This window comes from Herpailurus yagouaroundi, unplaced genomic scaffold, assembly GCF_014898765.1.
Source record: "Herpailurus yagouaroundi ecotype Mexico unplaced genomic scaffold, PumYag 182, whole genome shotgun sequence".
In the NCBI taxonomy this organism is placed as follows: domain Eukaryota; kingdom Metazoa; phylum Chordata; class Mammalia; order Carnivora; family Felidae; genus Herpailurus; species Herpailurus yagouaroundi.
The window spans coordinates 10312851-10335963 of record NW_024412413.1 but is presented as its reverse complement, the minus strand read 5'-3'; the positions used below and the strand labels follow the sequence as shown (position 1 = coordinate 10335963).

Here is a 23113-nt window from a genome sequence, read left to right as displayed (position 1 = left end):
GGGGTCCTAAAAGCTCGGAGACTGTCATTCTAGCACAGGAGAAACAAACAGCACCCTAAGACGGGGTGCTGAAAATCTGAAAGGGTTTGTATTCCACTGAACTTCGCCGGAAGCCTCCGCGCCCAAGGATGCTTCCGTTGCCAGGCAACCGCCCGGCCGGCGTGGTCCCCCGCGTCCCGCTGAGGAAGCCGGGAAGAACCCTACCCTTATCAAGATGGCGGCGGCCACAGGGCGGGGGGCGGGGTCGGGCGCTGTCGGCCTGTCCAGACCTTTCCTCTGTTTCCGCTGTTTCATGCTAAGGGCGAGCTTCCGCCAATACTTGTTCTCTTTTCTGGTTCTCGGAGCCCAGGGAGCCAGGGAGGAAGGCTTGTCTGCAGGGATCGGGGCAGATACTCGGGTGGTGGAGAAGGCGGGACTTCCGCGTCTCGCCGGAAGTGACGCGACAGTCGCGGCCGCAGACAGGTGAAACGGCAGGTGGGTTCAGGTGCCAGCCTGGCCTGGACCCGGCGGAGGGACTGACGCTTCCGGTGAGCGAGCGCGGTAGTTCCCAAGGGCCTGGAGACCCGTGGGGCGGCCTCTGGGGTCTGAGTCCACCGCCCTGGCCTGGACTTTCCCCCCTGTACCTAGTAAGAACCCTTTACCTTCCCGCCCCCAAACCCCGGGGACTTCCCCCACCCGCCAGAGGGAAGGGGGAGGGTCCGGCTCTCCCGGATCGCCGCGGTGGAGGTTGACATCTGGGCACTGCGGGTCCCTAAACCCTACGCTCTTTTCTCTCCCTGATCCAGTTCCCCATTCCTCTGCCGAGCTGGGCAGTTACCCAGCCCCCCTCAACTCTCGGAACCATGTTTGCAGACTTGGATTATGACATCGAGGAGGACAAACTGTGAGTATTTTGTTCCCTTCAAGTCCCAGGGATGCACGAGCCCCAAGGGCCTCCAGATCCCCAGACGTCCCAGGTCCAGAGACCCTTGCCTCTCAGCCCGGGGGTGGGGGGGGGGGGGGGGGATTGGGTCTTGTCCTGTAGCAGAAATGGACCCTGCCCTAACAGGAGCTCACCCTCTGTAGGGGGCTGTGGACACATTAGCAGGTGATATTCCAGGGCCACATGGGCACTAATGGAGAATGGCCTGGCGACAAGGAGAGATCAGATGGGCCAGGGCTTTTGCTGGGATGTTCAGGGAAGACTTCGAAAAGAGGTGGCCACTGAGCCAGGTTTTGAAGGTGAACAGGAATCTCGTAAATGTAGCTTGCTCCCCGGCACAGATGATGAGTGGGACAGATTTTTAAAAATTGTTCGCCTCCTTACCAAAATGTATTCCCCATCACTCCGCTGCCCGTGTCCTTAGTGCTTTGTACGGTGTTCGACGTCAATAGGTTGTTAGCCAACGTTTGCTGAACGAGGAAGAGAGTGAAGGCAAATATTTTTCCACAAAACATAAATAAGCCCAACCTTGTAGTGAAAGCTGAGAGGTAATTGAGCAGAGCGATTGAGAGATGGGTGACGGATAGTTTAACAGGAGCCTTCCCTGTGCCCTCGGTCATCCCTCCTCCGGGGAAGCAGTCTCATGTCTTTTCTTTCTAGCGGAATCCCTACCGTGCCTGGGAAGGTGACCCTCCAGAAGGATGCTCAGAACCTGATCGGGATCAGCATAGGAGGAGGGGCCCAGTACTGTCCCTGCCTCTACATCGTCCAGGTACTGGCGCCTTGCAGGTGGGGATGAGGTCCTGGAAGGGGCGAGCCACCTCCCTACTTGGGCATGACCAGGGCAGGTTCATCCTCCACTCTGCAGAGCTGTTGGCTCCCCGTCGCTGAGGTCTGACCTCCTCAGAGAGGCCTTCCTGACCCCTCCCCCTCCAGCCGGCATGCCCTGGTTTTCTTGTCATTTCAGCGTGTTCTTTTCCTTCTCAGCCCTTGTCACTGTGGGAACCGAGTTTGCTTTGTTACCGCAGTCAGCACCCAGTGGCGTTCCTGGTGCGGGGTCGACCTTCGGTAAAAATGCCTCTCATGAATCCACGAACCGAGTCCGCCTGAGTCCTGGTGCAAGTCGAGTGTAGGGGGGAGTGTGCAAGTCCGTGAAGTAATAACAGTCTGAGTTCAAGTGTCACCTTCCCTGCTTAGCAGCCAGTTACTTAAGCTCTCTGGGCCTCAGTTTCCTCACCTGGAAGGTGATGGTGTAAAATGTGAAGGTCACGGTGGCGGTTAAACAGAATGCCCCAAACAGTGCCTGGCATCCAGTAAACACTCATGAAGTAGTACCTGTTACTATGTTTATGGTGGCCGTCCGTTTTCCCAGCCGATCTCCCGGAGGTGCTGAACGATTTCGTGGTTCTTGTCAAAGAGACTGCCCTGGTGATAGTCAGCCGTGACTCAGGAGTGGGGACAGTTTTCTTTACCCCGTGGCTGGTCAGGAGTGACTGGTTTTTCGGTAGCCTCGGAAGGAAACTTGCCACCTCAGACGTAAACTTGACCTGGCTTCTACCCTGATCTAACTTTCTCAGCTAGGTAGTCATTGATGGCAGATGGGAGGCCGTAGTCTCCCAGGATCTCGCAAGAGTCGCTTCTGGGCCTTGGAGACCGAGATTCCCGGGATCTGGCCCGGCCTGCTCAGGCTCAGGGTGCTGCCTTCACGAGCAGTTTGGTCTCCTGTGACCCAGGAGGTGTTAGGGAGGCCTGGTCCAGGCCTGGCCTCCTTGCTATGTGCCTTTTGGGCCCCTGCCCCCTCCCCCTCCTCACCTGTTTGGAGTCAGGTTTGCTTAAAAGAAACTGGGATTATATACTCATAGACTTTGTTTTTTTAAAAATCGAATTGTGTTGGGTGCCTGCGTGGCTCAGTCGTTGAGCATCTGACTTCGGCTCAGGTCATGATCTCACGGTTTGTGAGTTCGAGTCCTACATCGGGTGAATGTGAGCCCCCACTGCAGTTAAAAAAGAAAAAAACAACAACAACAACAAAAACGAAAACAAAAACGCAAACCCCACTTTGGGTGAGACCTGCTTCTCTGTCTGTCTGTCTGTCTGTCTCTCTCTCTCTCTCTCTCTCTGCCCCTTGCTCACTTGTGCCCCCGCCCCCCACTCTCAACAGAAATTGAATTGTATTTTTATCAAAGCTTATCCGATTTGCTCTGGACAAGTCAAGAGCACCAGAAGGCCTGTGTCAAATAACAGCCCACCTGTTCCACCCCTTCTTACCACCCTTCCCCACCCCCACCCGCCCTTCCCCCACCCCATCCGGCAGTAGCACCGCTTTTCTTCCCTTGTAGCTGTTTCTTCTGGCACGTTTCCATTTTTCTCACTTAGATGCTTATCTTGTAACTTCTAGGTCTGTCCCTTGTAAATATCTGTCACCTTTTCCCAGTCCGGTGGACGGGCACGTTAGCTGTCTTCCAGAACCACTCTGCTTTCTCTCACCCCAGCCCCCCAGCATAGTGATTTTGCAGTTTCTGCGAACCCACTGTCACCACCGTCAGCGCGGCGGGCCTGGCTCCAGGGTGGGCGCTAGGGATCGGGACGTGAAGAAAATATAGAGCCCATCCTCCCTAGCTCGTGTTGTAGGAGGACAGTAACGCGCTGTTCTGCATACTGAGCTTAGGGATCCTCCGTGGTTGTGCTTTTTAAAAAGATTATTTACGGGCGCCTGGGTGGCGCAGTCGGTTGAGCGTCCGACTTCAGCCAGGTCACGATCTCGCGGTCCGTGAGTTCGAGCCCCGCGTCGGGCTCTGGGCTGATGGCTCGGAGCCTGGAGCCTGTTTCCGATTCTGTGTCTCCCTCTCTCTCTGCCCCTCCCCCGTTCATGCTCTGTCTCTCTCTGTCCCAAAAATAAATAAAAAAAGTTGAAAAAAAAATTAAAAAAAATAAATAAATAAAAATAAAAATAAAAAGATTATTTAGGGGGCGTCTGGATGGCTTAGTCAGTTCAGCGGCCAGCTCTTGATTTCGGCTCAGGTCATGATCTCACGGTTCACGAGTTCAAGCCCTACACTGGGCTCTGCCCAGACGCAGACGCACAAATTAGCGTCTGTGCTGGTTATTTTATTTTATTTTATTTTTTACAGTTTATTTATTTATTTTGAGAGAGAGCAAGCATTAGTGGGGTGGGGGGGGCAGAGAGAGGGGGAGAGAGGGAATCCCGAACAGGCCCTGGGCTGTCAGTGCAGAGCCCGACGCGGGGCTGGATCTCACGAACCACGAGATCGTGACCCGAGCTGAAATCAGGAGGCTGACGCTTAACCAGCTGAGCTACCCAGGCACCCCGCGTGCCGGTTATTTTCGATTGGTTGGTCATCTGGTTATTATAGAGGTTGTTTTTTTCTGGATATTTTATATAAAAAGAATCTGCACATGTCACCTTTCGTATCTTGCTTCTTTCATGTAGCCTAATGTTTTTGAATTTCAGTCAAGCTGTGGCATATTTCAGTAATTCATTCTTTTCACGGCTGATCTTCCATTTTGTGGATACCCCACAATTTGTTTACCCGTTTGGCGGACATTTGGGTTGTCTGCACCTTCCGGCTGTTACGAACGACACCACCGCAAACATGCACGCGCAGTTTCTGTGGGGACACGCGCTTTCCTTTTTAGGGGGTGCGTACCTGGGAGTGGCAGCGGCATTGCTGGGCCCCCCGGTGCCTCTGCGTTTAACTTTTTGAGCAACCTCTGTCTCCATTCTTAACTCAGTTTTCTTTTTTGAAGTCGTTTCTTGGGGGGCACCTGGGTGGCTCGGTCGGTTCAGCGCCCGACTCTTGATTTCAGCTCAGGTTGGGATCTCATGGCTTGTGAGTTCGAGCCCTCGTGCTGACAGCTCAGAGCCAGCTTGGGATTCTCTCTCTCCCTCTCCCTCCGCCCCTCCCCCGCTCATGCTCTCTCCGTCTCAAAATAAATAAACTTAAAAAAAATTAAAAAATGAAGTCATTTCCTGGGTTTTCTCCCTTCGCACTCTCCTCGCACATTCAGGGCCCTTTCCTCAGGCGGACTTTGCCCATCGTCTTTCTGTTCCCCCCACCTGCGCTGCAGCCGGTCCTCGCTGACCCTCCCCTTCCCTCCCCTGTGTTGGACTCCCCCGCCTCCAGGAGCCCCCGTTCTTTTCTAAAGTCTTTATTTTATTTTATGTGTTATTTTGAAGTTCATTTATTTAAGCAGTCTCTACACCCGGCATGGGGCCAAACGCGCAACCGCGAGATCGCGAGTTGTTTGCTCCTCCGACAGAGCCAGCCAGGCGCCCCTAAAGTGTTTATTTTAATTTTTTTTAATGTTTATTTATTTTTGAGACAGAGAGAGACAGAGCATGAACGGGGGAGGGGCAGAGAGAGAGGGAGACACAGAATCGGAAGCAGGCTCCAGGCTCCGAGCCGTCAGCACAGAGCCCGACGTGGGGCTCGAACTCACGACCGCGAGATCGTGACCTGAGCCGAAGTCGGCCGCTCAACCAACTGAGCCACCCAGGCGCCCCCTAAAGTGTTTATTTTAATTGCAGTTAGTTAACATGCGGTGTAGTGCTCGTTGCAGGCGTACAATGTGGTGACACGGCACCTCCACGCCTCACCCAGTGCTCAAAATGGCAAGTGCCCTCCCTCGTCCCCATGTCTGTTTGACCCATCTGCCCCACCAGTGACCATCAGAGTGTTCTCTGTAGTTAAGAGTCTGTTTCTTTCTCTTTTCTTTTCTTTTTTTTTTTGGCTCGGTCGGTTGAACATCTCTTTTTTTTTTATAATTAAAAAAAAAATTTACATCCAAATGAATTTACATCCAAACATATTAGTGGCTATATATTCGTTAGCGTATGGCAACAGTGATTTCAGGAGCAGATTCCTTAGTGCCCCTTCCCAGTTAGCCCCTCCCCCCTCCCACAGCCCCTCCCACAGCCCCTCCCACAACCCTCAGTCTGTTCTCCATATTTAAGAGTCTCTTCTGTGTTGCCCCCCTCCCTGTTTTTGTATTATTTTTGCTTCCCTTCCCTTATGTGCATCTGTTTTGTCTCTTAAAGTCCGCATAGGAGTGAAGTCATAGGATGTTTGTCTTTCTCTGACTAATTTCGCTTCGCATAATACCCTCCGCTTCCAGCCACGTAGTTGCGAATGGCAAGATTTCATTCTTTTTGATTGCCCAGTAATACCCCATTGTCTAGATATACCACATCTTTATCCATTCGTCCGTCGATGGACTTTTGGGCTCTTTCCATACTTTGGCTATTGTTGATAGGGCTGCTGTAGACATGGGGGTGCATGTGTCCCTTCGAAACAGCACCCCTGTATCCCGTGGATAAATGCCTAGTAGTGCGATTGCTGGGTCGTAGGGTAGTTCTATTTTTAATTTTTTGAGGAACCTCCATACTGTTTTCCAGAGTGGCTGCACCAGTTTGCATTGCCACCAACAATGCAAAAGAGATCCTCTTTCTCCGCATCCTCGCCAACGTCTGTTGTTGCCTGAGTTGTTGATGTTAGCCGTTCTGACGGGTGTGAGGTGGTATCCATTGTTTTGATTTGTGTTTCCCTGATGATGAGTGATGTGGAGCATTTTTTCATGTGCCGGTTGGCCATCTGGATGCCTTCTTTGGAGAAGTGTCTATTCGTGTCTTTTGCCCATGTCTTCACTGGATTATTTGGGTTTTGGGTGTTGAGTTTGATAAGTTCTTTATAGATTTTGGATACTAACCCTTTATCCGATATGTCATTTGCAAGTATCTACTCCCATTCTGTCGGTTGCCTTTTAGTTTTGCTGATTGTTTCCTTCGCTGTGCAGAAGCTTTTTATTTTGATGAGGTCCCAGGAGTTTATTTTTGCTTTTGTTTCCCTTGCCTCCAGAGACGTGTTGAGTAAGAAGTTGCTGCGGCCAAGATCGAAGAGGTTTTTGCCTGCTTTCTCCTCGAGGATTCTGATGGCTTCCTGTCTTACATTTAGGTCTTTCATCCATTTTGAGTTTATTTTTGTGTGTGGTGTAAGAAAGTGGTCCAGGTTCATTCTTCTGCATGTCGCTGTCCAGTTTTCCCAGCACCACTTGCTGAAGAGACTGTCTTTATTCCATTGGATATTCTTTCCTGCTTTGTCAAAGATTAGTTGGCTGCACGTTTGTGGGTCCATTTCTGGGTTCTCTGTTCTGTTCCATCAATCTGAGTGTCTGTTCTTGTGTCAGGACCATACTGTCTTGATGATTACAGCTTTGTAGTATAGCTTGAAGTCCGAGATTGTGATGCCTCCTGCTTTGGTTTTCTTTTTCGAGATTGCTTTGGCTATGCGGGGTCTTTTCTGGTGCCATACAAATTTTAGGATTGTTTGCTCTGGCTCTGTGAAGAATGCTGGTGTCATTTTGATAGGGAATGCATTGAACACGTAGATTGCTTTGGGTAGTATCGACATTCTAACAATATTTGTTCTTCCTATCCGGGAGCATGGAATCTTTTCCCATTTCTTTGTGTCTTCTTCAATTTCTCTCATAAGCTTTCTATAGTTTTCAGTGTATAGATTTTTCACCTCTTTGGTTAGATTTATTCCTAGGTATTTTATGGGTTTTGGTGCAACTGTAAATGGGATCGATTCCTTGATTTCTCTTTCTGTTGCTTCATTATTGGGGTCTAGGAATGCAACCGATTTCTGTGCATTGATTGTATATCCTGCAACTTTGCTGAATTCATGAATCAGTTCTAGCAGTTTTTTGGTAGAATCTTCTGGGTTTTCCATATAGAGTATCATGTCGCTGCAAAGAGTGAAAGTTTGACCTCCTCCTGGCCGATTTGGATGCCTTTTATTTCTTTGTGTTTTCTGATTACAGAAGCTAAGGTTTCCAGGACTGTGTTGAATAACAGTGGCAAGAGTGGACATCCCTGTCTTATTCCTGACCTTAGGAGGAAGCCCTCAGTTTTTCCCCTTTGAGGATGATATTAGCGTTGGGTCGTTCATATATGGCTTTTATGATCTCGAGGTATGATCCTTCTATCCCTACTTTCTTGAGGGTTTTTATCAAGAAACGATGCTGTATTTTGTCAAATGCTTTCTCTCCATCTATTGAGAGGATCATATGGTTCTTGTCCTTTCTTTTATTGATATGATGAATCACGTTAATTGTTTTGTGGAAATTGAACCAGCCCTGCATCCCAGGTTTAAATCCCACTTGGTCGTGGTGAATAATTTTTTTAATGTATTGTTGGATCCGGTTGGCTAGTAATCTTGTTGAGGATTTTTGCATCCGTGTTCATCAGGGAAATTGGTCTGTAGTTCTCCTTTTTAGTGGGGTAAGAGTCTTTTTCTTGTTTTGTCTCTCTCTCTCTCTCTCTCTCTTTTTTCCCATTTGTACTTTTGTTTTTTTCTTAAATTCCACATATGAGTGAAAGCATATGGTATTTGTCTTTCTCTGACTTATTTCGCTCAGCCTCATACTCTCTAGATCCATCTATGTCTTTGCAAATGGCAAGATTTCCTTCTTTTTTATGGCTTTGCATGTTGTGTCTCTATACACCACATCTTCTTTATCCATTTATTGGCCGATGGACAGTTGGGCTGCTTCCATATCTTGGCTACTGTAAATAATGTTGCTCTAAACATAGGGGTGCACGTATCCCTGTGAATTAGTGTTTTTGTGGGGTGAGTGGGTAACTCAGTCAGTTCAGCGTTCAACTCTTTTTTTTTTTTTTTTTTCAACGTTTATTTATTTTTGGGACAGAGAGAGACAGAGCATGAACGGGGGAGGGGCAGAGAGAGAGGGAGACACAGAATCAGAAACAGGCTCCAGGCTCTGAGCCATCAGCCCAGAGCCCGATGCGGGGCTCGAACTCACGGACCGCGAGATCGTGACCTGGTCGAAGTCGGACGCTTAACCAACTGCGCCACCCAGGCGCCCCAACGTTCAACTCTTGATATCAGCTCAGCTCGTGATCTCGCGTTTCGTGAGATCGAGCCCCACATCGGGCTCTGTGCTGTGCGTGGAGCCTGCTTGGGATTCTCTCTCCTCTCTCTGCCCCTCTTCCTCGTTCACACACACACACTCTCTCTCTCTCTCTCTCAAAAAAATAAATAAACATGAAAAAGAAAAGAGTTAGTGTTTTTGTTTTCTTTGCGTAAATACTCAGTCGTGCGATTGCTGGATCATCAGATGGTTCTATTTTTAACTTTTTGAGGAACCTCCACACTGTTTTGCAGAGCAGCTGCACCAGTTTGCATCCCCACCGACGGTGCCAGAGGGTTCCTTTTTCTCCACGTCCTCGCCAACCCCTGTTGTTTCTCGTGTTGCTGGTTTTAGCCGTTCTGACAGGCGTGAGGTGGTATCTCATTGTGGTTTTGATTTGAATTTCTGACGGTGAGTGATGTTGAGCATCTTTTCATCTGCCTGGTGGTCCTCTGGATGTCTTCTTTGGAGAGAGGTCTGTTCATGTCTTTTGCCAATTTGGTAATTGGGTTATTTGATTTTGGGGTATTGAGTTTTGTAAGTTCGTTATATATTTTGGATACTAGCCCTTTATCAGATCGGTCACTTGCAAATATCTTCTCCCATTCCGTCGGTTGCCTTTGAGTTTTGTTGATTTTTTTCCTTTGCTGCCCAGGACAGGAGCCGCCTTCCTCGGCTTACTTCCTGATCGTGGTGGAACACATCCTCCTGTAGCTTTCTGAGAAAGGCTGCCGGGGAGGTGAATATTTTGAGAGCTTGTGTCTCTGAAAATGCCATTATCCTGTCTTTGTTGTGATTTTCATTTTCTTTCCATCTGACGCTTGGCCAGATCAAATTCAAGAATGACAAGTTTGAGGGGCGCCTGAGTGGCTCAGTCGGTTAAGCGACCGACTTCGGCTCAGGTCACGATCTCGCGGTTTGTGAGTTCGAGCCCCGTGTCCGGCTCTGTGCTGACAGCTCGGAGCCTGGAGCCTGCTTCGGATTCTGTGTCTCCCCCTCTCTCTGCCCCTCCCCTGCTCACGCTCTGTCTCTCTCTGTCTCTCGATAACAAATATATGTTTAAAAAAAAAAAAAAAGAATGACAAGGTTGAAAATAATTTTTCACTTAGAGATTCGATGGCATTTTATTATCTTTAGACACGAGCACTGTTGTTATGCCTGATGCTTTGCTTTTTTTTTTAATTTTTGTTTAACGTTTATTTATTTTTGAGACAGAGAGAGACAGAGCATGAACAGGGGAGGGGCAGAGAGAGAGGGAGACACAGAATCGGAAGCAGGCTCCAGGCTCTGAGCCATCAGCCCAGAGCCCGACGCGGGGCTCGAACTCACGGACCGCGAGATCGTGACCTGAGCCGAAGTCGGACGCCCAACCGACTGAGCCACCCAGGCGCCCCGTCTGATGCTTTTCTTATCTGTGACTCTTTATCTGTAATGCGTTCTGTCCTTGAAATGTCAAGACTCTTGGGAACTTCTTCTTGTCCTTGGCAACTTGAAGGGCCATGACGATGGCTCTCGGCACAGGCCTTTTTCTGTCTGTCGTGCCGGAGCCTCAGAGGGTGTGTTCCTCAGGGAGCCTCATGTCTTTCTCTGCCCTGGGAGTCTTGAGTATCAGCTCTTTGATGAGATCCCGCCCTGTGGTTTCTGTTCCCTCTTGTGGGACCCCTCTTGGTTGGTGTCGGGCTTCCTCAATGGACCTTCTTCTACTTTTCTTTCTCTCTTCTTCTGGCTGTGCAGTTTGTCAGTTTCCTCGGCTTGGTTTCCGTAGCTTCTTTGACGTTGTACATTTCAATTAGGTTTTGCATTGCTAAGAGATCTTTCCTATTTCCGAGTCGATCCTTTTACGTCATCCTGGTTTCCTTTCTCTGATCACCTTGAAGATGTTAAGTATGGCTTTCCTTTTGTTTTTCTGTTCCCTCTGCTTTGTCGCTGCTTCCTATGGCTCCTTTTCTTCTGTTTAAGTATTTTTCATGTGGGGCACCTTTCTCAAGTGCCCGTCCTTACATTAGGAGTGAACCGTCACAGGCACCTACTACCATGAAGATCCGTGTGCAGGCCGTGTCGGGTGGGCTCCCCGTGGGGCGGTCGGGCATCAGGCAAGCTGTGGGGGGATCTCCCGGTGTCTACATCGACGGGCCGCTCGGGGGGGGCCTCCAGTCTCCCTCGGGGAAGGGCAGTAAGCCTGGCTGCTGGCATTCTGGGGCCCCAGTGGGGTTAGAGGGCTTTGGGACTCGCTAAACCTGAATCTGTCTAGACTCGTGCCTCACTCCCACCTCCCTCGGTCCCTGGGCCTGAGTCGGGAGCTTCCCCGGGGAAACCCGTCTCCATCTCGCCCAGAGAAGGGGGAGTGGGCGGCTGTGTGGACAGGGAGGGAGCCCAGAGTTGAGTCGGTTCCCTACTTTCTACACCTTGCCTTCTACCCACCTGTGGCTGTTTCCAGAGGTCCGCTTCCCGACCCTCTGGCAATTTCCAGCAAAGATTACATCTCTCTTACTAAAGCCCCTCTGCGGGCCCTTGGCTTCCCACTGTCCAGCTTCCAAGGACAGGTGGATCCTCTCGCTGGTGCGGTCTCCCTTATCAGTTTTTAAAAAATAATCCCCGGGGCGCCTGGGTGGCTCCGTCGGTTAAGCGTCCGATTTCGGCTCAGGGCACGATCTCGCGGTCCGTGAGTTCGAGCCCCGCGTCGGGCTCTGTGCTGACCGCTCGGAGCCCGGAGCCCGTTTCTGATTCTGTGTCTCCCTCTCTCTCTGCCCCTCCCCCATTCACGCTCTCTTTCTCTGTCTCAAAAATAAATAAACGCTAAAAAAAACTGAAAAAGAAATAATCCCTGTGTTCTTAGCGTGATGCTCTGCCCACCTCCCCCACCCTGCCCCCACAGGTGTTTGACAACACCCCGGCAGCCCTGGACGGCACTGTGGCGGCTGGCGACGAGATCACCGGCGTCAACGGCAGGTCAATCAAAGGCAAAACGAAGGTGGAGGTGGCAAAGATGATTCAGGAGGTGAAGGTAAGCCTGCCGCGGGGGTGGGGACACAGGCACCCTTCTGGGACGCCCAGCCTCCCAGAGGCCCCGGCGGGCCTGCAAGGAGACGGGCCCTCTCTCGGCTACCTCCTTGGTGCGCCGGGGTCTGGGCCACACTCCAGCCTCCCTCGGTGGCCCCCGCGTGTGGTCAGTAAATACCGCTCCTACTTGAGGACTGGCGCTGCCTTGGCGGGAGAGTGGGCACCTTTCGGTCCCCTGCCCTTCAGCTCCCAGGGGAGCTGTCGGACTCGAACCGGGCCTCAGGGAAAGCCACCGTGTCCCCCTCTCAGGGCTGGAGCTAGAGCTGGAAGTCCAAGGTGATCCCGCCGGGGTCAGTAGACCCTCGATAAATGTCAGTTGGGCCATGCTGGGCCTGGGAGGGGAAGGAGGAAAGAGAAGCCCCCCCCCCGCCCCACCCCCGTGGGGGGCTTTTAGTCCCCGGGGGCCCTCGGGGGCCCAAGGACCCCCCCCCCCCCCCCCCTCCTCTGAGCCCCCCATGGTGCCCACGAGGACGAGAGCTGTTGTGTGTGCACAGCCTTGACATCAACACAAGGATCTCCCGGCTCCCGTGTTTGGGTGCTGGCAGGGACTACCGTCCCCATTTCACTGGTGCCCAGAGAGAGGAAGGGATTGGCTTTGGTCACACGGCGGGACCAGAGCCCGGGTCTGACTCCCGCTGCTCCAGCCGCTGTCGGTCCTGGGGCCCCGGCATGCTCTGCCGCAGCCCGAGAGAGCCTCGTGCATCCTCGCGACTCTGACGGCGTCAGGCCAGTTTGGTTCCCCTTCAGGACTCATTTTTGAAATTCTGTTTTGCATTTGAATGGACCCTGCCCCAAGTTCAAGGGTCTTAGGATTGCGTGGATGAGAGTGCCCGTGGTGGTTAGGGAAGGCTTCTCAGGAGAAGCCGGGCACTTCTCTTCCAGATGTAGAATGCGACGTGCGTCAGCCTCCCTGCTGCCTCGGTCCCTGGGAGGTTGGGGCCGCCCTGCACCTGCTCCTTAGAGCCCCAATACCGGGCACAGAGAAAGTATGCAGACATACTAGCTGAGTGAATGGAGGGACCCCTCAGGATGGGGTGGCTTCGAGCGCAGAAGACACTCCACGTGGGGCAAATGGCGTAGCGAAGGCTTGGAGCATGGCGTGCGTCGGGGAGGCGGGGCACCTGATCCAGCTGGAGCACGGGACATCGGGGACTGCCACGCCGTGAGCTCTGTGGCAGCAGGGACTATGTCTGCCCTTGTCCCCGCTGGTTCCCCGGGGCCTGGCACATAGCAGGACAAGGAGGGACTGGAAACAAACCGGTTAAGGCAGGGCCGTGTCACAGCCCTTGGCCTGGCATGGCAGAATCCATAGTTGGTCTGGGTCCTTCCCAGGGCTCAGGATTTCTCTCGTGACCGCAGATTTGGGGGCGGACAGGCCTTCCCCAGGGAAGGGGCCTGGGACCCAGGAGACTCCATCTGAACTCCGCCTATCCTGCTTTTCCAGGGGGAGGTGACTATTCACTACAACAAGCTGCAGGCGGACCCCAAGCAGGGCATGTCCCTGGACATTGGTAAGCTGGACCAGAGCAGGGGCCCCACAGGCACCTGGCCCCTCCTCTGCCTCTTTATGACAGTGTGTCAGGAGCTACGTGGCTTTTGACCAAGCCAGTGCAGAGGGCCTGGGAGGACCCACGATGCTCTCCTGCCTGCCACTGGCTCCCAAGAATCAGTCCTTGATTTCGCTCTGCCCCTTGTTTCAGCCCTCTCCCCTGGCCCCCTCCTCTGGGACCTTGCTGCCGTAGGGTGGCCCCTTCCAAAAGGGAGGGCGGCTCACAATGAGGCGTGGTGCCCCATGACCACCCGCACGCCCCTGCTTGGCCCTGGCCTCCTCTTCCGCCTCCCTACTCCCAGGAGGGCTCGAGGTCTGAACTGGACCGAGGGCCGAGGGCCGAGGGTCGCAGGCCAGCCCTTCTTCCCACGGCATTCCCTGGGACAGGTTGCCTCCTGCAAGGGGGGCTGGGTTTGGCTCTGTAGTAACTTCAAAACTCCAGGCTGGACAGTAGCTTCGAAGTCCTCTGGACCAGCCGCCTCATCCCGCGTCAAGGCCTGAGGCCCAGAGAGGGCTCTGCGTCCCCTGGGTGAATGCACACGCAGATCTCTGGGCCCTGGAGCCCGGCACGCTTTTCCTCCACCCTAGGACCGCAGCCACCTTCTGTTGTTTTTAAAGGAAAGAGGCTAAGAGCAGGTCAAGTCTGTCCTGAAGGTTCTCCCTGGAAAAGCCCTGTGGTGCCATCCCGGTCCCCTTCCAGGGACTAAGTATACGAACACATACACGATACTTGAGTCCGGGGTCCGAGGCCACTCGTGGTCGAGGGCACCTCCGCTCCCAGATGCGGAAGGGACAAGAGGCTCTCCCTGGTTTGCCTCTTGGCATTACATGCATTTACCTCCTTCCAGCCCCCGACACTGCCCTTGTGTGGAGTGAATAGGGCAGGGGGCCCAGCACGCCCTCCTGGGGCTCCCCCCACTCCACATTCACCCCTGCACTCAACATCAGCGCGGCCCCTCAGCCCCTGCCGTCGCTTGCAGTGGGAGATGAGCTGGGGCAGGGATGGCCTGAGGGCCCTGCTGTAGATTACCTGTCACTGAGTCCACTGAGACCCTTTCTCGCCTGGTCCCAGTGTTGAAGAAGGTAAAGCATCGGCTGGTAGAGAACATGAGTTCGGGGACCGCGGACGCCCTGGGCCTGAGCCGGGCCATCCTGTGCAATGGTGAGTCCTGTCCTCCCGCCCAGCTGCCCCGGGGACGAGGTCTCAGGCCCAGGCTTCCGGAGGGAGGGGCGCCTTGGCTGCCCACGTTGCTGATGTGGGTCCTGCTGCCTCTGGGGCTGACGGTCACCATCCACTTGCCCATGGGCCTCTCTGCCTCCCCCAGAGCGCCCGCAGCCGTCAGCCCAGGCGGCCATGGCCCCCACACCCCGGTGGGGATCCCGGGCCCGGGTCACAGATGAGAGCAACACACAGTATGGAGGTGCTTTTCCAGCAGCCCGAGCTGGCGCCTTCGCCACTGCCCCCAGCTGCTGTCACAGCGTTGGCCGCAGCCACCGCGTGCCCTCTTCTCCAGCGTGGGTGGCCCCGGCTCCCTGCTCCTGGACCGCCCACCTCGCGCCTACCTTTCTCCAGAAGGTGGCGCTGCTGCCCTCGTCTTGGTGGTTTCTGCCCGGGACTGGGGGTGGGGGCGGGGAGCCACGGACACGCACGTTCACACCCACGCATGTGTGTGGCCAGCAAAACACTTGGTCCTGCTCCGACCGGCCCCAGCCCGGATTTATAAATAGCAGTTCTGCCGTATATATATGTGGGGGCGGATATAAATGCCTATATATATATATGGTAGGCTCAGCTGGGCCTCATTGGCTGGGACGTGGGGGTGGGGTCTGAGCCCGTTCCAAACGGCTACAAAAGTGGCAGCTGCTATTTTCAGCTTCTTGGTGTCTATAAATCCCGGTTACTGTAGTTACCATGCGTTGAGACGAAATTAGAGCTGGTTGTTGTGTTTTTCCCCCCAAACCTTGCAATTTCCCCAGCCTTAAATAGGGTTTCTAAAATTGAAGCTGTCATGATGTCCCATGACCCAGCTAAAAACAACAGCGCGGCCCTTACGTGGCTCCTTTCCTGCCAGGCTGGCCAGGTGCCAGGGCTCCGGGGAGCCAGCGCCTGGGGGCCGGCCGGTGGCCAAGCTCCCGAATGCCCCCAACCAGATGCCCTCCTCCCCCAGAGCCCACCCTCCTCCCCGCCCCCTGACACGCAGCCACTGTCTCTGCCCGGACTCCGCTTCTGCTCCCCTCCTGTCACTCAACAGCCCTCAAGGTTACTCTGGTCATTTGTTGCCCCCCCCTCCTGCCCCCTCTGCTGGACCGTGAGCCTCGAGGGCATGACTTGGAGCTCATGACTCCGGCACACGGAAGGTGCTTGAGAAACATGGCCGTTAAGTGGGTGGAGATGTCCACCCAGGTCCGGTGTCAGGTCTGCCTCCAGGCCCCTCCCAAATTGGCCTTCCTGCCCCACATGGTTCTCCCTTCTGAGCCCGAACCTTCTGAGCCGTCACGACGGTGATGGCGATGGCTTCTGCGGGAGGGGCTGCGCTGTGCCTGCGTGAGAGTTGTCAAAACAGCTCCTCTCTGGCTCCTGCCTTCCTCCTTGGCTGGGTTTGTGTTAGAGGTACGGGAGCCTTGACTGCTCGAGAGGGCCTGCCTTTGGCTGGCGGTGGGGAGCCACCCACGGGTTGGGCCTCGGGGAGGGCCCAGCCGGTTTTCGCTGGTGACTCGTGCTGGTGCCTCCGTGGCCATCGCCTTTCTGGCCCTCTGATGTGCCCGTCCTGTGTGGGGCATTGGGGGACAGCTCGTCTCGGGAGCCGCCCCGGGGGCGGCCCTGCCTGTCCCCTGCTCGCCCGTGGTTTGGGTGGCCCGGGTCACTACGAAACACTTCCGGGACCGGCTGAGATGCCAGACCCCCCGGCCCGTGCCAGTCCTGCTTCTCCTCTGGGCGCTGCCTCTCCCCTCCCCAGCCTGGCTCAGGCCGCCCCTGGCTCTCTCCTCGCCCCACACTCGCCGAGACTCACTGGCCTCACCTTCTCCTCTGACCCCTGCAGACGGGCTTGTCAAGAGGCTGGAGGAGCTGGAACGGACCGCCGAGCTGTATAAAGGTGAGCGGGCGCACACTCTGGCCGCCGGCCGCGTGCCCGGAGGGAGGTGTGCCCGGCCGGGCGGTAAGTGCCCAGCATAGCTCCGCCCTGGGGTAGAGCTTTAGGGTCCTGCGGCCGTTAGGAACTCTTCAGAAAAAGAAGCCTCTCATCACTTCCTTTTTCTGACTACGGAAGTAACACGCATCCACAAAAAGTCGAGTGGTGGCACGCGTAGACAAGGCGAGAGTCTCTCAGAGCCCCGCCGTCTCCCGAGATGAAGCCCATTGAAGGCCTCGTTCACCTTCTGCCCCCGCCAAGTCCTGGCTCCCCTGTCTGACGGCGGCTCCTCTCGGGTGGCGCTGGGGGCTAAACCTTCGACCCCAGGCCCTAGTGTGACTGTGGGAAAAGCCAGCGAACTCAGGAACAGTGAGGGCCTGGGGCCTGGGGGTTGGAGGCTGTGTCCCGGGGGGGCCTTGTGGTCTCACCACGTGCCCCCGTTCCCCTCTGGTTGGGTTTCTCCCGCAGGAATGACAGAGCACGCCAAGAATCTCCTGCGGGCCTTTTATGAGCTGTCACAGACCCACCGGGGTAAGGGCACCCCCAAACCTGCCAAGTGGCCCCGGGAAGACCCTCACTCCCTCGTCAGCTCAGTCCTTCCCCGTCCGGTGAGGGTGTGGCTGATCCCCTCCCCGGGACCTTCCTCACGCCCCCACTCGGGCGGACCCCACAGCACCTGACCTCGGGCCCTTTCCGGGCCGGGCCTTGCCTAGATGCTGGGATATAGCAATAACGGAGGCCAGTCGGGAACGTGTGGACCAGCCGGTCTTCTATGGGGGCCCAGGCTCTCGTCTGGGCCCTGCCCAGTCTTACCTGTACTGCCTTACTGTGTACGGGGCCTTTTTTACTTGTGGTCTCATTTCCTACAAGGCTGTTAGCTGGGCAGGGCAGGGCAGCTGCAGTTAAGCCCCATTCCCAGTTGGGAAAATCAAGGCCAGACAGAGGAAATAGTCCCGCAGCTCCTTAGGGCAGAGCTGGCCTTAGGACCCAGGCATCCAGACTCCCAGACCGGTTCTCCGCTGTCAGGCGGCGCTGGCTTCTCCAACCTTGACCGAGCCTTCTTCCCCCACGCGCTGGTCACTCTGGGGAACGAGGGCCACTCCCGTCAGGTACAGCCCCGGCTCCCTTAGGGGATACAGACCCAACTCGCTTCGGGCGTAGAACCACCTACCTGGGTTTGTAGACTTCATGCGGACCTTGGCCTTCAGCCTGCCGGGCCCCCCTGCCCTGCTTCTTCTCCCCACCAAATCCCGGGCTCCTCCACGAAGGGGTCAAGTAGGGGCAGCCTTCAGGGCAGACTTGTCCTGCAGCCTTTGGGGACGTGTTCTCTGTGATTGGGGTGCGGGAGCCCCAGCCAGCTGCGAGCGAGGCTTTTGTGAAGTTTGCCGACGCCCACCGCAGCATCGAGAAGTTCGGCATCCGGCTGCTGAAAACCATCAAGCCGGTAGGTCACATCGAGCACGCGTGTGTCAGCCTGTGAGGGTAGAGAGGGGGCAGCGCGGCACGCAGAAAGGGTCCCGTACTGGAGTTGGAACCCTGGGGTGCGGGGCCGGCTTGGTCACCGACGTGGCCGACTGGGGGTAAGTCACTCTCCCCGGCCTCACTCGGCATTGACCGACTCACTCGTTAAGTCTGCCCTTGGCCTGGCCTGGCCTCTCGCCCTTCAGTGGACAGAGCCATCTGGGAGCGCCCTTTGGCTCTGACGCCTGAGTCCACTAGAAGGATTGACGGGTCGGTGTCATGCTTTGTCAGCTGGCCAGCCTGCCCCCTGCCCCTGGGGGACTGAGCATCCGCCCCCTCCATCCCTTCCAGATGCTGACAGACCTGAACACCTATCTCAACAAAGCCATCCCAGACACTCGCCTCACCATCAAGAAGTACCTGGACGTCAAGTTTGAGTATCTGGTGAGTGGAGTCTCCAGTCTCTGGGGAGGGAAGGGTCTGGCACCACGGGGAGAGAGCCCCCCAGGAGGTTTGCCCCTTAGTGGGCCACAGGGTGGCAAGCCAGATGGGGCCAGCCTTGGTCATGTCTGATTGAGGGTGTGGGACCAGGGACCTGGGAGGTACTGGAATTGGGCAGCAGCCTGGACACTGGCCCCAACTGCTGAGAGGAGACTCTGGGAGGCTGGGAGCCTGGGGTAGGCAGAGGGCTTATTTTGGACCACTCTGACCTCTTGGGATTTTGGGGTCACTTTTACCAGTGGGTCAGTGGTTATAAAGTAGGTGCCAAAGGACATTATTGAGTTTTATGTTTACGTAATAATTCTCATGGTCAAAGGAGTTGACGGAAAATGCTCCGTGAAGCAAGCCAAGGTTCCTTTGCTGCAGGACTTCTCAGAGCCTTTGACGCAGGACTTCTCAGAGCCTTTGACAGGCCTATGTGTAGCATGAGTCTTCAAGGGCCTTCCCACGCTCTTTTGACCACGGAATCCCTTTTTTCCCAGAGCATCTTGAGTTTAGTAAATGCTGGGCTGTTTTCTCAGGCCCTTGCCAGCCTCCCGGATGCGTGCTTGCTCCCGCATGCTCCCGCGTGCACCTCGCCCCGGGCCTCCCCGAGCAAGGGCCGGTCTGAGTGAGGTGCCAGCCTGCCCCCGACATGTCTCAGCCTATCCTTGTTGAGGATGCGCAGGGCCCAGGAGGCCTGGCGTGGCTGCTCCTTGGCGGGGGGGCGTAGGGGTTCTGTGGTGTGGGAGGAAGTGGGGCACAGGGTGGCCAGCCCGAAGGTGCCGCCGCCCTGACATCGTGGCCTCGCCCGTCCCACACAGTCCTACTGCCTGAAGGTGAAGGAGATGGACGACGAGGAGTACAGCTGCATCGTGAGTCCTCAGGGGCTGTCGGGCGGCCCTGGTGTGGGAAAGGGGGCTGTACGCACCCCCGCTTGTCTCCCAGGCCCGGGAATGTCCTGGGTCTGCCAGGGGCACCGGGGGGAGGGGGGGGTCAGGCCTATCTGGGAGAGGCTTGGGGTCTGGCTGGGCTTTTGTTTCTGGAGCTGTGGGGCTCTGCGCCCCAACCCTGGCCAGCTTGCCGTAGGACCCCCCCCCCCGAAACCAGCCCCTCTGGGCCCTGTGAGGCTCTTGCGGGGAAAAACTGACTCCTCCCTCCCAAGAGGCGTTTTTGATCTAAATTTTTCATATTTTTTTTTAACTTTTTTTTTTTTTTATTTATTTTTGAGACAGGGAGAGACAGAGCATGAACAGGGGAGGGTCAGAGAGAGAGGGAGACACAGAATCCGAAACAGGCTCCAGGCTCTGAGCTGTCAGCACAGAGCCCGACGCGGGGCTCGAACTCACGGACCACGAGATCCCGACCTGAGCCGAAGTCGGCTGCCTAACCGACTGAGCCACCCAGGCGCCCCTAAATTTTTCATATTTTTGATGGCAGGATCCACCCTAGGACTAGATGTTCGTTATTTAATGTGGCGAGGGTTTGGTTTTTTGTGCCCCCCCCCCCCCCCCCCGCCAAAGGTATGAGCAGGTGCTTCTGGCCATCCCTGGCGTCCTCAGAAGTGGTAGCTTTGACGAGTGCCCTGTGGTGCGGGGGAGTGAGCTGGCGGCTGGGCTCTGCAGCCTTCCTGCCCCCTGCCCCCATCTGTCCCAGAGCAGGCTCCCCCCGCCCCCTGCCAGGTCCCTGACGGTCACCTCCCTGCCCCAGGCCCTGGGGGAGCCCCTGTACCGCGTGAGCACTGGCAACTACGAGTATCGCCTGATCCTGCGTTGTCGCCAGGAGGCCCGTGCCCGCTTCTCCCAGATGCGCAAAGATGTGCTGGAGAAGGTGGAGTTGCTGGACCAGAAGCACGGTGAGGGGCGGAGGTGGGCGCTGGGGGCCTCGGGGGCATGCCCCGCCCCAGCCCTGTACCGCCCTCCGGGGTGGGGGCGGGGGGCGGGGCTACCGGCTTCTCCCCGTCTCAGAGCTGGGAAGACCGCGGCCTGGACAGGTAGGCGCTTACGTGAGGTGCCACGGCCAGGCCATGGCGGAGCTTTGAGTCCGACCCAAGAGGGACAGTCCTGGCAGAAACGCAGCCCCCTTCCTGGGGCCTGGCCTGAACGGGGCTGGTCCACGCCCTGTGGGCGCAGTGGGGGTGCGGGCCCGGCTCCCCCTTTCCCTGACGCGGGAGCTGGGAGACCCGGCCTCGCCCGCTCCCAGGGCGCGAGGCCTCCGCGAGGCGCGGACGGGAAGCTCGGGGGGAGGGGCAGGGGGGTGCCCGGGCAGGCTTGGAGGGGCTTCTCCACCGGCGCCTGTCCGCTTGCCCTCCCTCCCCAGTCCAGGACATCGTGTTCCAGCTGCAGCGCTTCGTATCCACCATGTCCCAGTACTACAACGACTGCTACGCGGTGCTGCGCGACGCCGACGTCTTCCCCATCGAGGTGGACCTGGCCCACACCACGCTGGCCTACGGCCTCAGCCAGGATGAGTTCACCGACGGGGAGGACGAGGAGGACGAAGACGACGAGGACACGGCAGCTGGGGAGCCGTCCAGGGATGCGCGAGGGGCCGCCGGGCCCCTGGACCAGGGCGGGAGCTGGTGTGGCTCCTGAGTTGCCCCCGTGGGGTGCGGAGCTGGGGGGGCAGGGTGAGCGGGAGGACAGCGCCTGGAAGCGGGGGCGGGGCCGCCGCACGACAGGGCGGAGCCTAAAGGCCCTGCCGGCTTGGGGCGCCTGCCTCCCTGCTCCTCTGTCCTAGCTCAGCGAGCCCGGGCCCCGTCCGGGGAAAAGGTCCGGCCCCGGACACCGGCCCCCTCCCCCCTCCCTCCCCAGCCGGATGGAGAGCTTGGCCTCTGGAACTGCCTTAGGAAGGAGAGAGGGGGCAGAAAGGAGGAGTGGTGGGAGGCGGCAGGAAGTCCAGGACCCGTGCCCCCTGGGCGGTGACGCTGTCCCCACCTGGAGCCTGCCGGAGCTGGGGGGCCGTGGGTGGACGGCCGAGGTTGAGGCCAGCGTCTCACGTACACCCGCACCTCGCCCGGGGCGGCCCCACCGCAGCCCACACTCACACCTCGGCGGCCTTTATTTATTTCGTGCCCCCGGCTCAGCCGCTTCCCCGGGGAGGGGCTGGGCGCCGGGCCTGTATCGAATAAACACGAACCCAGACGGAGCTGGGCTCTTCGCAGTGGCCTCAGACCCCCCCCTCCCCACAGTGCCCCCCCTGCTGCCTCCCCGGTCTCCGGGGAGGGTGGGCGACAGGATTTATGGACGTTCCCTTCCAATATGTCACTTACTCTTCGCACTAGCTCTGTGACTGGCACTACCGTCCCCGTTGACAGACGGGAAACCGAGGCTAGACACGTGTCTTGCTCAGGGCCACCCAGCGTACAAGGACAGGGTGGGCTTTGGACTTCAATCTGTCGGGTCCCCGAGGCTCTGGGGAGCCCTTCCTGTCCTCCCGTATCTTTGATCTGTCAGTGCTTCCGGCCAGCAGCCCAGCCTTTATTTGGGGAAGGTCAGGACAGACACTGAGTCAGGAGGCCCCCAGGCCCCACGTCGGGGAGAGAACGTAGGGTGCCCCCACCCTCCGGCCGTGCCTGTTCTGCCAGGGCGGTGGGAGAAGGGCAGTGGAGAAAGCCACCCTCGTACCCCGTGTCTTTGCAGGGTGGCCGTGTGTCCCGTGAGCCGCGCGTCAGTCTGTACCTGCGGTCCCGTGTAATTAATAGTGTCCCTGTTTGGCCACTGAATTATACGGTCATCCCGACGAGGGAAGAGTCTGGGGGGGGGGGGCGGACAGGCTCACATGGGGGGGGGGGGGAGAAAGGCTTTCTGCTTATTAGCCGTGAGTTCACGGGTCACGGGCAACAGCCCGAATGGGACTGTCAAGCGTGGAGGGAGGGACGGGCTGTCGCTAGGAGTCCACGCAGGTCCCCCGGAGCTGCCAGACCAGACCGCCTCTCTGAAGGAATAGCCAGTGTGGAGGCCAAGGGCACGGACTGCAACCAACCACCTGGCTTCCAGTCACAGCCTCTCTAACCCTGAGCTCCTCCCTGACCTCTGTGCCTCGGTTTCCCCGTCTGTGATTGTGGCCAATAACGGTCCCTGCCTTAGTGGGCTATTTTGAGCATCCGAGGAGGTGACGCCTGGAAAGGACTTAGTGCCTGGCACAGTCTGGGCGCCGTGAGTGTTAGATCAAATGTAGTCACTGCTCCAGTGACACGGGGAACCTCAGACCTGTGTGAAGCCAGCCAGGCACCTGGAGGGCTCCCCACATCCTGTGTAGGGCCTGGATGGAAAAGGAGACCAACAGGGAGGTCGGGGGGGGGGGGTCACTGGGAGGATGGGCTCTCTGGAGCCCATGGCTGGATAGTCCGGGTCTGTGGTGGGAAGGCTCTTCCTTCCCACGCTTGGGCCTGGTCCCCACACCTACGATTGGGAGGGAGAGAAGCAGAGAAAGTGGTGTCAAGTTTGTGGGAGGGCTCCCCGCATTTGGATCAAAGCCCAAGAGGTCAAAAGTCAGTGCAAGAGAGACCTCTAGTGCCCCGAAGTCTGAGAACATCTCCCCCTCCACGCCCCACCCTTC

General features: G+C 56.7%; 1 protein-coding gene across 3 annotated transcripts; it reads left to right on the top strand.

Moving 5' to 3' along the window:
• The first annotated feature begins 273 nt into the window (after nucleotides 1–273).
• On the top strand, nucleotides 274–21700 carry PICK1 (protein interacting with PRKCA 1). 3 transcript variants are annotated; one of them, XM_040490868.1, is made up of 13 exons: nucleotides 274–527; nucleotides 786–883; nucleotides 1583–1694; nucleotides 11748–11876; nucleotides 13377–13443; nucleotides 14554–14643; nucleotides 16523–16576; nucleotides 17081–17143; nucleotides 17923–18056; nucleotides 18425–18517; nucleotides 19378–19428; nucleotides 20264–20408; nucleotides 20873–21700. In XM_040490868.1, exons 2-13 carry the CDS (start codon nucleotides 843–845, stop codon nucleotides 21145–21147), a joined length of 1254 nt encoding a protein of 417 aa, XP_040346802.1. In that variant the 5' UTR covers nucleotides 274–527; nucleotides 786–842; the 3' UTR covers nucleotides 21148–21700. The 3 variants fall into 3 exon arrangements, with proteins under 3 accessions (XP_040346802.1, XP_040346804.1, XP_040346803.1); XM_040490870.1 differs by having other exon boundaries at nucleotides 339–626; XM_040490869.1 differs by having other exon boundaries at nucleotides 353–474.
• Nucleotides 21701–23113: the final 1413 nt, after the last annotated feature.

Bases quoted from the DNA above. Each gene is read 5' to 3' on its own strand.
- PICK1 (XM_040490868.1), top strand. From the start codon at position 843: ATGTTTGCAGACTTGGATTATGACATCGAGGAGGACAAACT. The intron at 1,695-11,747 runs GTACTGGCGCCT...CTGCCCCCACAG, and splicing joins CCTGCCTCTACATCGTCCAG to GTGTTTGACAACACCCCGGC. The intron at 14,644-16,522 runs GTGAGTCCTGTC...TGACCCCTGCAG, and splicing joins CCGGGCCATCCTGTGCAATG to ACGGGCTTGTCAAGAGGCTG.